Source organism: Lissotriton helveticus, chromosome 6 (genome assembly GCF_964261635.1).
Source record: "Lissotriton helveticus chromosome 6, aLisHel1.1, whole genome shotgun sequence".
NCBI lineage: Eukaryota > Metazoa > Chordata > Amphibia > Caudata > Salamandridae > Lissotriton > Lissotriton helveticus.
In genome coordinates this window covers 68,655,494-68,669,569 of record NC_136067.1, presented here as the reverse complement: position 1 = coordinate 68,669,569, position 14,076 = coordinate 68,655,494, and the positions used below count along the sequence as shown (strand labels likewise).

The 14,076-nt window shown below is 45.8% G+C and overlaps 1 protein-coding gene across 1 annotated transcript in view; it reads right to left on the bottom strand.

Annotated features, from left to right (window-relative positions):
- Positions 1-6,810: 6,810 nt before the first annotated feature.
- The window catches only part of CCDC167 (coiled-coil domain containing 167), a 28,581-nt gene continuing 21,315 nt past the window's right edge, over positions 6,811-14,076 (bottom strand). Inside the window, exons 3-4 of the mRNA XM_078647372.1 lie at positions 13,374-13,426; positions 6,811-9,434 (exon numbers count right to left, since the gene is read on the bottom strand). Coding sequence (XP_078503498.1) covers positions 9,331-9,434; positions 13,374-13,426 — 157 coding nt within the window. The 3' untranslated portion in view covers positions 6,811-9,330. The remainder of the gene's footprint in view (positions 9,435-13,373; positions 13,427-14,076) is intronic.

Sequence of the window (14,076 nt, the reverse complement as noted above, 5' to 3'; positions counted from 1 at the left end):
GTTGTCATTTATTTTGAGAGCCGGCCACCAGGAAGCTCTGCCAGTGAAACGTGGACCATTGAGGCTATGTGTTTTTTCCTAAGCAATTCTCTTAGAAGTTCATTGTGACCTTTTGGTTTGTGTTCAAAACCAGAAAATGCGCTGCTTGACCTTATATTCCTGTATGTGATATAAATGCTGCTCAGTGATGCTGTTCAAGAACACAATCTCGGGAGCCGCGTCCGGTGGTCAGGACATGGCCTAGGCAACACATTTAATTACGTGAACACAATCTTGGTAGATTTCTAATACAAACATTTTACAAATTCTTTTGTCACTTCATTGGTGCACAATCGCATGTCATTTTCTCCCGGAGGACACTGATTTGATCTGAAATTGTACTATCGGAATACTACAACCTCTAGGGAGACACATTTTCTCCTTGAGCCAGCTCCTGCCTGTATTTCACATAACTTATCACCTTGAGGTATGTCCTTCCTTTCATTTTGCGTGTAAGGCACTGCTCAAAGAATTCTCTCTAAATACACCTAACTTGGCCTAATTTTCATAAAAATAGCGTGTATTTTATGTTTTATTCTCGTTGGTGCCAGATCCACTCTATATGTCCACCCTGTCTGGCTCTTTATAAAATACCGGAACCCAAACCGGTGTCACAATGGCGGTTGCAACCGTTTCTTTACTCTTGTGCTGCTGCCCAACTCTTTTTTTGCCAAACTTGTATGTTTTAAAACGCAAACTGGAAACTGAACTGGTGTTGCATTTTACTTTACCACCATGCTGGGAGCTCCAGGAAATGATGTGGAAGACAGATAAGATCTGGGGCTGGCAGCCTACGGGCTCAAACAATGCATCCATAATCATCACCAAACTCGGTCCCAATACAACAATAAGCCTGCTTACTCCCCAGTTCCTTGCCGCATTCAGTGCCAGGACTTTCTCTGGAGGAGAACTCTTAAAGCCATTTGCTTTGCTATATAATACCATTAGCAAAGCAAATGACTTTAACTTAATAAAAGGCGAGACCTATTGCATTTTCAATGCTTGTTTTTAAAATAGCTAGTCGCCCAGCCTGCAGATGAGACCTAAAACCAGAACTGCTTAAATTGGGTTTGGAGATGTCTTGATGGCATCAAAAAGATGAGAGTTGAATTTATCTTGTTATCCAGGTGGAGGTTTTAGAGGATATTCTACGAGTGAGGAGAAAGGAACTTAATAAAAGCCATGTGAGTCAGGTCAAACCTGAATAAGTCTGAATTGAGACTTGTCACCTGTGGTGTCATGTTCATTAGACTAGTCCTATCATGTATGCCCTTTTTACATACATTGTCCCATCCACACGACAATAGCGGTTCTGAGGGGTGACCTTTTACCCAGTAGTTAGCCCTTTCTCTTCGTGAACAGGCTCTTAGTATATTATCATAATAATGCTGTACCTGACTTACATAAACATTTCCCCAGGCACGGCATACATATTCTGTATAAGGGTCACCACTTTTTTCATCTTTGGCCAACAGCATGCTGTTCATGATCGCATTTGTTTGGAAAAACATTTATGATTGTTTTCAAAACATTTATGATTGTTTTGAAAAACACATTGATTCTAAAACAAACCCTTGAGTGTCCACTCTAGTATATAAGACCCTTATTCCCCCCTACAAATTAGAGAATTCCTTGCAAGCGTACGCAGGGTCCTGCATGCTAAATCTTTGACACGCAGCGGTCTGACAACCTTTGCAGGGTATCATCCTTGCGGCACAGATGAGGTCCTTCGTTCTCTACCATTAGGTGAGGGGGTTGGAGCTTTTCTAGGGAAATCTTTGCTACACACAGATATGCACATATACATGCTACACCTACATATCTATGCTAGGTACATTTAGGCAAGTTTCGTAGGGCACGCATTATAGGAGTATGCAAATGCTACTGATTTATCTGATCTGTATATGTCCATCTTCTTAGCAGTGTGGTAGAAACGTATCTACTATTTACCATATTAGCACCTGCGATTTCTTTCGTATGCTTCTGTTTCCTGATTGTCGCAGCAAATATGTTTTACAAAAGCCTGTTGTTGGACCAATAAATCCTTATTGAAAACGTCCTAAATCGCCACTGTTGGACTTGGCCCTGTTCCCGAAAATATTTTGCTTTTTGCTTCCCCGAATTCAGGATGTCCACCCCATTGTAATAAAGTTGTATAGGCCCTGTGAGGTTGAAATGCCCTGTGTAATATCAAAATCAATGCTAGGTGCAGGTGCTCTCTACCTTCAACATGGCTTCCATAGGCCCCTGTTACTGCAGCATGGTCTTGTTAAGGCGCATTCTAGTTGCCAGGAGCTGGCTGGGACCTTAAACATTGTTGCCATTCCAGCCTGCCTTGCCTGCCCACAGTTAGAGTAGGGAAGCTCCTGGCACCTTCTAGAATAGGGGCGGAGCCTATTTCTGCTGCCTTAGAGGGTGGTCACCTGACCTGACCTGGGCCTATATAAAGAAAGGGAGGGAATCTTTCCAGTCAGTTGGGGCATCACTGACCTGGGGGACCCAAAAGGAGATTTAGGCGGTAGGGCCTAGTCAGGGACCTATGCCACTGGGAGTGACAGGGCTGATGTGCTGCCTTCCAAGTAGACTGAACTAGCCCACTGATCTGGCCCGGCGGAAGGGGAACCCAGGGAACATCTACAGTGACCTGCTGAGGATTCCTGTCAGCAGCCCTCAACTCAACCCCCTTTCAAGAAACAAGAAACTGCTATCTACAAAGGGCGCAGGAACCATCAAGCGCCAAGAAGAAGACCCCTTTCTGATGCAACAAGGACTACTGGGGATCAACCAGGTATTGGGCTGTGCTCCTTCTGCCCCCTTGGTCTTGACCTGGGTCCCTGCGCTATCCTGCCACTGTCGTGTGGCCTGTCCTGCATCATCTGAACTGCCTACTTCTGGCACTGCCTGAACTACCTTAAGTGCCCCCAAAGCGTTATCCCCCGTGAAGCGCTGCCTGTGAGGAGGGCTGTGGTCCTCCGACCTACTGGGGCTCTGGAGACTGTGTGCCCTGAGAAGCGCTGTCCTTTTTCCACCGAGCGCTGTAACTGCCTGAAGACTGTGGCTGCTAAACCTGCTGTCCCTGCTTCTAGCGCTGTGCCCGTGCCCCGCAGCGCGACCTCCCTTGAGGCGCTGACTAGCCCCCACTCACCTCAACCCCATCGTGGAGAGCGGTGCCCGAAACACTGTTGTGGCCCCCCCCGCGATGGTCCTCGGTAGCAGGAGAGGTCCGCCGCCGCATTGTTGAGGGCCGAGATCACCGCCGCAGCCCAGGAGCACTGGTGCAGCACCCGTGTCAGCGCGGGGCCGTCTGGGCCTCGTAGTCACTGCCGCGGACCGCCGTGTGTTCTGAGAGGCCCCCCGCGAGGGAGTGTTGTCGCAGCGGCCCTCGATGCAAGGAGAAGGCTGCCACCGTGTGCCGTGGGCCGCGCCGGCCCGGAAGCATGAGCCAAAGAGGCGCCGTCATCCGGCCCAGAAGTGAAGAATCCCCGCGGCGGCCCCCGGTGCCTGAGGTAGGCCGCCGCGAAATCCTGTTAGGCAGCAAGAGGCCTGAAGCCGGAATCCAGCATCACCTGCCGGGGGCGCGTCACAGCCCCCGCCCCCGCCGCGCTCTCATTGGGCCTCAGCTTCTGCCCCCGCAGATCGCTACGCGATTGGCTGCAGCGGTCAAGCCCCCTTAGCGACCGCCTCCTGATTGGTTCCCGGGGCCCCTGACATCACCGCAGGACCGGGAACAGGAAGAACTACGGCCGGAGGGCTCCGAGAGGAGTAAGAGCCCTCCCCTGCGTCTGACACCTTCGCAAGGGGCCCGGCGGAGGCCCGAAGTACAAAGGTAAACCCCCAGGGAGGGGGCGGAAGGCCGGAGAAGGCCCCAAGTTCGCCCCTTCCCTGGGGAAACTGTTGCTGGGCCCCGTTGGACCTAATTTACGGCGCAGAGTCAGCAAACCCCCAGGGAGGAGGGCGGAAGGCCCCGGGTGGCCCTGAGCTCACCCCTCCCTGGGGGGAAAACTGGTGACGGGGCCCCGTTGGCCCCAATCGGCCCATTAAAGTACTGGAACTGGGCCAGAGCCCCAAAAAGCACCATGGGGGGCGCAATTAATAAAAGTTAAACCCTGGACCGGGGACTAGATAAGTTGACCCCTGCATGGGGTAAGGGTTAAGGCTCATTTAGGCCTACACCTGTTTAACCTGGCTAATTCACTGTTCTAAATTTAATGAACGGTTAGTCATACCTAATAAGGTGCTCATTCTAGCCCTCGAGGGACTGCTGGGCCACGAAAGTTAACCCCCACCTGGGGCAAAGGTTATTAACAGTTATTGCTAGGCCCTGATCGATACCCAGGTTATTCTGGCCTAATGAACTGTTTGTTTTTGCCTGAGGAAAGGTTGATTCAATGCTCATAGTTCCATAATGAGCGGGTTATTCTTGTCTGAGTAAATGCTCATTTTACCTGGATGCATTGGTTATTAATGCCTAAGGGGATATCTAGGGCGGAGCCATGAAATAGTTGGGAACCTGTGGAAATGGTTATTCCCAATGAAATGCCCTATTCTGGTTTAATGCCATGCTGATTTCTAATGGGATGAAATGCTCATGTTACTACAGGCACTGTTTATTACTGCCTTAGGGAATGGCTTTTGAATTCTTGTTAAAATGGTTGCCTGATGCCCTGTCTATTTCATCCCTACGGAAACGAGCGTTTAAGCTGGGTGCCTGGGTTAACCCTGCCTAGTGTGATGTTCACCCTCGCTTGATGCTGTGATTAGTGCCCAATTAAATGCGCAGGGCTGAGCCATAAAATGTTTGGTCCCACCTGCACACATGACTATTCCTAATGCAATATTCCTCCTTGATTAAGGAGATGTTAACTCTGGTATTGGGCTGATTTAGAGGTCCCAAGGCCCACAGTTTATAGGCCTTAATTCATAAGAGGTTAACCCCTGATTAGGGGCTGTTATGAAATGCCTACAGTCCTATAGAGAAAAGGTTGCTTACCTGATGGGATGGTCATCCCTATTCCATGAAATATTAGCCTGGTTTAAGTACTAAAACGCCATTCCTAGTTAAATGCACTGGTTATTCAGGCCTAAGGAAATGGGGGATTCGACCTGATCATTAATAGAAAGCTCATTCCTGTCCAAGGAGATGGTTACTCCTATGTGAGGAGATGTTTATTCCTAATTAAGAAATGTGGTACCTATGCCTAGGAGGTGGTTCTTCCTAACTGTTGAATGGTTTATCTCTGCCTAATGAGTTTAAGGAAATGTTTTTATTCCTGCAGAAGGGATCTTATTCCTACCCAATGAGATGCTTGTCTCTTACAATGAGATGTTGCCAATTAATTAATTACCTATGCTTATTCGGAAAGTTCATTCCTGCAAAGGAGTTTAATGAAATGTTCACCCTTGCTCGGTGAGGAGTTAATTGTTTTGCCTACTGAACAGGTTACTTACCTGATGACATGTGGACTTTTGCTACATGACAAGCTCATCCTTGCTTGATGAGCTGGTCGTCCATGTGTGATGAGAGGCGCACCTTCGTGGGGTGCCTTGGTAGTTAATGCTTCATGAAATGGTTTACCCTGGTTCATTGTGAAGTAATGAGATGCTAATCCTTTCATGAGATGTTTTTTGCGACGTGTTAAATTGGATATTGAACTGCTCCCTTTACTCCCCTCTGATGAAATGCTTTGATGAGTAATTGATACTGTGATTTTTGATTACCCTAACCTTGATCTTAGATAAAAGCATATTGTTTTAAATCAAACTCACTGGTGTGGTCTCAGTCATTGCGTTTTATTGCGTGCGTTTTATTGTCTCAGTGGATGTGTGTGCTATGTAGTCACTTAACACCTAAGCTTTCGGGTGCCTACCTGCTCGTGCCAGGCTACCCCCGGGGAACTGGTGACCCCAGTTCCTACAGCCACCCTGTGTATTTTTTGAGAATAAGCAAGCACGAGTGACTGAGTGACAAAGTACTGTACTATTTTCCACGATCCCTGAGGAATCAAGATTGTCATGTTCAGTGGTTGCCAGTAACTATCTACACCAGTGTAGAATACAGGGGGTGATAGTGGCAATGTAGAGCTAGCTGGTCTAATGGCTGACATATCCTGTGTCCGGAGTCGATTTGGACATCAAGCCCTCAGTTAAGGTTAGCCAAAACACGCAGGTCCTGGGGATTCCTAGGAACTACACAACAGTTGGACTTGCTGGAAGCAGCTCCAAAAACATTTAGGCCTTGGAGATGCATATTAGGGGACACATTTATTCATTAGAATCTTAACAGGTTTACAATTCTGGGTGTTGGATCCCCTTCTTGCATCTCCCCTCTGCCCGCGCCTGATTTTCCGCCCAGTAAACCCAGCATACCCAGCATCTTCTTCAGAGCAGCTGGTGGGTTGTAGCAATATACCTTAAGATGGCAACGTGTTTATCAGTAATTAATGTTTTGCGGTCTCTCTGTCTGGTAGGGATGTCGGAAGAAGTGCCCCCCCTCCCCACCCCAATTCTTCAATATTATGAATTGTGGCTTCTAGAGCACAGTCCTGAACAGCCTCACTACCATCACATCAGGGAAAACTATTAACCTTTCTCCTGGGACCTCTCCGGGGTAAATGTGGAACTACTAATATCACAATATTTTATACAATTGAACTCTCTCACTGATTACCCTCTTCTCTTCCAAATACTGCAGACTCCTTAACACGGTGTTTGATTATGTTCCGCCCAGCATTGTTTGCAATCGAAAGAAACTCCTTATTAGTATAAGAAAAATCACTATTTAAAAAATACATTTATTCTACAAAACATAAGAACTTGACACCGGTCTTGACGGCTGAAGAAGTTCAAGGTTTAAATGAAGGAAAGCACACTAGCCGAACACTGAATACAGATAGTAGGCTTCAAAGAATATATCCTGCATTTGGGAACTGCAAAGTAACAGAGCACCTCTTGGGGTGTGTAGTGTTTTGTTGTTTAAAATCGAGGCCATGGCACAATGATGACTTGTTGGTGATGAAACATGGCTTGTGCACTAACGAGGCGCAGCAGATCAGAAAAATATTGCCTTTTCCAATGAAGAACTTCGCTCTGGTAACTTACTGTAGGGCTACTTTTAGGAATGCAAGATGCACTATAAGAACATGGGCATTATCACAGTTATTCGGTGGAACTCTGTGCCTTTGGTTGATCGAAATGGGCGTAACTTGTGGTAGAGTACATTCCAGGACCATAGGAGTATGCATCTCAAGCAATGTAGTTTTGTTTTCCAGGACCTTTGTCATTGGGCTATGCATATCAACCACTGTAGTCCTATTTGCAGCCTTGTAGTAGATTACATTCCAGGACCTTCTTCATGGGACTATGCAAATCAGCCACTGTAGTCCTATTTGCAGGCTGCTTCTCCTTGTTTATTTTTTAATCATGCTATGCACAATGAGAGTAGTACAGTTAAGAACTTGGAGAGAAGAAAGATGGCATGGTGGGAAATGAGGTCTGAAAATGATGGTTGGTTGTTGTACCTGGCAGAGAGAATAGCGCAGCCTTTAATGCAACACACAGCACAGAAGAAAGCAAAAAAGTATTACTGTGTAAGGACTCTAGTATTTTAGTCTTCATGAAAAATGGGAGAATTGGAATGTTTCGACATCATCTATGATACACCCTAAGTATTCTAAATACCAAACCAATGTTTTATCCTCCTTTCGAAGTTCAACTGAAGTATCACTTTTAACACCAACAACACAGTGCCACCTGTCACATGGTCCAAAGGCCCTATTGTGCATCGGAGCCTCACTAATGTGCAAAATATCAACGACGGCATAAACCACAGAGCTGAAATGGTGTCTGCTATACCTTATCACACGTGTCTTCTGGTGAGCCATCTGGCCACACCTTTGTATCTCTTCATGAGGGTATCGAGGACACAAAAGTTCCCTCAAGGCACTCCTGTTCTTTTCCACATAGTGCTTCAGTATCTACATTTTGCAGCTCTCTGCAAGTGAGAGGACAGTGTGCATCCTTGGTTTCTAATGTCACATTCATTAGTCACAATCTAGAACATTTGCCAAAAGACATGGGTGTTGCACACGGTCGCGAGCCATGTTAAGGAGGAGTAATATTTGCATTATGACCATGAGCACGAGGCATCCAAATGAAGACCATCTCTGGCATGAATAAGGATCACAAACTGCTTCTCCTCCAGGCTGCTCGAGTTGTGGGTCATTGTACTTGAACTCCTGATGGGTTTCCATCATCGCTTTCACCAGAGAAACCATAGGCTCTACCCGATGAACTCCTGAAAACTACCAAGTAGCAGCAACACATCATTTACCTAAGCTTCACACTGGAGTATTCTGCACCTGGGACCTCTGCGAGAAAGGACCACAGTTCACAGAGGCACTCATAATGGTAACCCCAGTGCTGGTTCCCTCCGCTGCCTCGTGGTGGATGGGTGCTTGAGAAGCAGTCCCCATCCCTCACCTTGCCATGAATGCATCACAAACCATGCAGCTTCTGAATGTCTCTATTGATAACAAATAAAGCAGCCGGACAGGCTTTCAAAGCAGGAGCCCTTCTTTCTTGCACTATCCACAACACCATGGGCTTGCAGTGTGGAAAGGGTGCAGGCAGTGGTGAAAAAGCTCTCTGGGAGAACTCCAATAACGCACATTGCTCAAAGGTATGGACATCCACCTTCCTTGATCTTCAGCAAAGACCCTTGATAGCAACTCTGAGATGCTCCTTCTTCTGCCACCAGTTAAAACTGGCATCATTTCACAGGATCCACAAAAGAGATATAGCGGATATATCTTAGCATTTTAGCACCGAGATTCCTAAATGTAGGCTATTGGCTCCTACCAGGAGACTGTGAGGATGACCAGCTGTCTTCAAACAAGTCAGCACCAATCGTTTGGTGCCAAGGCTCATAACGCAAAGTGTAGTGTTCATAGCAAGTGTAAATCATCTTTGGGTCAAATTAGCTTTCTCCACCAGAACCAGGAAAAGCACTGGTGGGCAGGGAAGGTGGGAGGAATACACATGGTGCAGGCCCTATTCAAACAATAGGGTTTGAGATTCACTTTTGCATTTTTTATTTTGCTGCCTCTCACAGGATCCTCCAAGGAGACGCCTTTGGCCTGCTATATGCCATCTATTGATGTTACAGTTTAAAAACGTCCCTGATTCCATGGAAATCTCTCACCATAGGGAGAAGAGACCATTATCACCTGCAGGACAACGCCAAAGAGCATGGATGACATCAAGACGTGTCCAGCCTTAGGAAACATTGCAAAGTTAAATGGTCCACCAATTGTAGATTACAAAGATGAGGAGAAAGATGGCCACCGAAAGCATCATGTTCTTCCGATTTTCATGACGAAGCGCTTTCAACTCTTTTTCTGGAAAACAAAGGGAAACAAGATACCAGTTCAAGAGCCAGTTAATTACTGCAGAGGATAAAATACATCCAACATGCGCACACACACACATAAGCCATACCAGGAGCAAAATGTAATGCTGCCATCAAAGGTGACTAACTGCAAATGCATCCGCTTACTTTCACAAGCGTGGCTATTACAGCGTTACATCATATGGGGTAAGAAGACAAGAGACTCAACAAAGTATAGCAATATTAATTACAACTTACAAAGCTTTTTATTTATTGATTTCACAACTTCGTGGGGGGCAGAGGACCTTCAATTTTAACCAGCCAATATCAGCCTCTCTTCTCTCCATTGGGCTCTGGCAGCTTAAATCCATCACCAATGGACAACAATGCAAACCCCTTTTCACGCGCTCCACTGAAGCCTTCGTCTAGCCCAGAGTGGTTTTGTCTGTCGCTCAAGTGCTTTATTTTTTATAAGAACTGGGCTACTATGTGCCACACAAAGCCCGTTTCTTTTTTCTTCAATCTTGGCTTTGGGTTACCAAACTTCAGTAAATGATCTATTTTGTACAAAAACCATATCTTGCTAAAACGGGATTAATTCACAAAGATAAACTTACACATCTGTGTAAGTGAAACAGCAGTCAGGGCAGAGAAATCCGCACATAAAAGGATAAGATAGGCTGATCTTTTTATGGGCAGAGAACTCTGCCCTAACTGCGGAGTCTCTGCAGTCAGAAAGTTACTATTAAATTGCAGTTTTGTGAAAACCGAAAAAGAGTAAACTTACACAGACCGGTTAGTTGAACTTTGTGAATCCGACCCGAAAAGTCTACATCTCTGACATTTCACCACAGAGCACAAGTTAAGCGATATTAGAGCAGTATTCACATAGGATCTTCCTAGATGTTTCATGATAGGTGATTTTTTTTATCAAATAGAACATTTAAAATAAAAAAATATTGCTATACTTAACATAAAGACACACAAATATAGAAACTGAGCCAGAAATGCAAGGAGGTTGGCTTGTATGGTAGCAGCAGGAACGAATAGGTCAGTGTCCTGAATGGTCTTGGTGTAAGAGGCTGTCCGAACAACTGGTGGCTGCTTTGGTGCAACTACATTTTGGCATCAACGGGTGTCTTGGCGTCATGCACTTTCTGAGCAACTATCATTTTAAAAGCGCGCTCAAGGAAAACCTAGACAGACACCGGAAAAAATAGTAATGTTCTGGAAAGATATTTTTGAGAGTCGGATAAATAATTTTTCTTATGAGTAGCAGTAGCTGAACCTAGATAACCAGGGTCATATATTTCACCCCCATTTTAAATGTGTAACTCATCCAAGTTTGCCTAACAGAAACTCAATCAGACACAGAGAACACATTACTAGACTACTGAGTTTAAACATATAAACACCAGAAAAGCCCACTTAAAGTCCCTAGCACCCCCCCCCCCACGCCATCCTGGGGTGGCTTTTTGATCCAACTCTGCTCCTTCTCTCCCCTGCACCCCACACCCCTGTCACAGTCACACACAACCTGAGTGTAAATGTCAACAGCAAACTATCCTTTAGTCCCTAGGTTGACAGTGTGGCAGGTGCATGCTTCGGCCTTCTTATTTCTGAGAGAGTACATGTGTGAGAGGAGGATAGACAGATCCATAAAATAACATGGAAGGACAGAGCCTTCCAGAATTCCACTGTACACACTGTCAATGGAGGAAAAGAATATATTGTGGATTTTCTCTGCTATACTTGAAAAATACATGCTCCAACAAAAGCAGTAGGTTTTGTAAACCGTGCAAAAAATACAGCTTTTTTGTTTGCAGTGGGTGTATAAAGATGGAAAACAGCATTGGAATCCACAAAAAAACCCCACTGAAAACAGGTAACCCTATTCATTCCATTTGTTTCCTGTATCTAATTTCAATTTAGGTCTAGTGTTTATAAAAAAATCCTCTACCTCCAAAAGAACACCAAGGGCCTGATTTAGATCTCGGCAGATGGGTTACTCCGTAACAACGGTAATGGATATCCAGTCCGCTGAAATATACATTCCATAGGATATAATGGGCCTTATATTTCGGCAGACCGTCACCATTGTGACAGAGTAACCCGTCTGCCCGAGATCTAAATCAGGCCCTTACAAATGTGAGCTAATCGAGACATCTAGCTGAAGATTCCTCAGCTTTGAATTTACCAGGTGTCAGACTGGATCTAAGATTTTTGTACGAGCAATACCCCTGAGCACTGGTAGGTGGCATCGGTTGGCTTCGCGTGCATCATTGCCATGGTCAGCGCCGATAGGGATGCCCGCGTCACCTATAAACTCCAGCCCCAGTGCCGATACCCTCCCCACCCCCAGGGATCCAGACATAGATCCATACTGGTGCCGGTAGTATCAACAGTGACCTTCCCAGATGCCGTGCCCGATGCCTATGCTCTCGACGTCACCAGCGCCCACCGGCAGTGAAATCCCTATTTTTAACCTCGATGACTCGGAGCCAGTAACGTGTCGCCCGATGCAGATTCCGGCGCTGACGGGACCTACAGTCCTTTCCGGAGCCTAATTCTGAGGGGCTAGGATAGGGAAAAGATTGGGAGGGGTCCTAAAGAAGAACAGCCTGATGAGGAAATGGACTGCTGGGTTAGGCCAGTGTACTAAATATTTCTCCAGATACTAGCATGCCTTCTCCCCTTGCTGTGGCTAAGAAGGATGGAGCATTTTATGCTATGGTGGTGCAAAGGGCAGCTGAGGTCCTTGGCCTTCAGCTTCCTTCTGTGGCGGTCAAGACTAACATCTTTACGGAGGTGCTACATCTGGGAGTTTCCCCCTCTGAACCTTTACCCCTGTTTAATCAAGCTGTCACGGACATCCTACTGGAACCTGGTCCAAGCCCAGCACAGGGGATCCTGTGAATAAGGCATTTGCCCACCACCACCGCCCTGCCCCAGGTGACCCAAACTTCCTCACCACCTACCCTACCCCAGAGAGCTTTGCACTAGCACGTGGAGTCCTATTACTGGATATACGCCAGACAGCGACGTGGGCGCCTCTGCACATGTTCAACAAACACTACTGCCTGGACAGTCAGGTCCGCAGGGATGACCACTTTACCCATTTGGTACTGCAGAACTTCTTAGTTTAGAACTTGTCCGCAGCCCTCCACTGGGGATGGTATTGCTTGAGTATCTATTCAAAGGTAAGAAATCTGTGGCTAGATGTCTCTGCCAGATGGTCAAGTTACTTACCTTCGGGAACACCTTATCTGGTAGAGACAATCTTGCTGTAGATTTCTTATCGACCCACCCAACAAACCCACATTGCGGACAAGTTTCTAGGGTCTAAGGTGCTCTCTTTCATGGCCCTAGTTTTTTCAAAACACCATGGTTCCGCATTACTGGCGTGGAAAGTTATGAAAATTAACTGATGTGAGCATAACAAGGTGGCGCCTTCACTGGGGACACGGACGTCACTACTAGCGCTGATGAAGTCAGGCAGATCCGACTAACGCCACCCACCGGCGCTCAGGGGTATTGTTCGAAGAAAAATCTTCCAGATCCAGTCTGACGCCTGGGTAAGGAATCTGCAGCTAGATTATGTCTCTACCAGATAAGCCGTTACTGAAGGTAAGTAACTTTCCTTTTGTGCCAGACACACACGGTTTGCCATATTGCCTTTCCAGCCCCCTACTGGATCCTTGAATTTTCAGTCCCCTCTCATTGATTTTTAAAAGTTCATGGTGATTTCCTGGATCAGGACTTCATTAAAAGTTGAGTGGTTACTGTTGTATCAGATCGCAAAATGACTCATCCAAACAATAGTTCAGAGACCAATTTTTAGTCATCATGATAATAACAAAAAAATTGGTTTAAAATACGGTAATCCTTCAGCAAATCTAAAACCATGCCTCCCAAAGAACCCCAAATCCTTTAGGTTGTGATACCTTACCATAGTTTGAAACTCTAGACTCAAGGGCTTTTTTTTCTTTCTCCAATTTGTTTCTGAAAAAATAAACAAAAGAAGAGGTTCTGTTAAGTCCTAGTCCTTCCATGAAATGATGCTACTTAAGCACGCAGAATGTTGAGTCCACCGTTACAATTAATGCAGCCGTTCCTTTATTTGCTCATGCTCTACTAACAAAGATCATTCATTTAAAACTCTCCAAAATATTTCATTAAACATGTTTAAATCAGAGGTTTTAAGGTAGCATGGTGCTGAAAGAAACACAGCGAGGGAATTACAAAGGAGTCACAACTCCCAGAAGCAAAACTCACCACCTGTCTAAACTTTTTTATGAAAGGATGGGTGGGCGTGAGGAAAACAGCAATGTACAGGAAGCTAGTCATAGGTTATCTCTTTTTAAGCTGATGTGATGCTAGGCCAGTTTTCTGGAAGGAAGAGGCACCATCTTGAAAGGGGGTGTCTACTATTCAAAAATGGGACAGAGTTGGCCATTTGTTCTGAGACGAGAAACACATACGCAAGGTTCTACAAGAAAGCATGCACGTTTCTGTGCATGGTAGAGGTAGGTAGTTTCAATTCAGTGATCCCGTGTAGGCCTGCTGTCTGACATGTTATGTTATATTCAATTTATATGGCACACATTCACTAACAGGTTTCTTGGCACTGGGTTACGAGGCCATCATTCGGT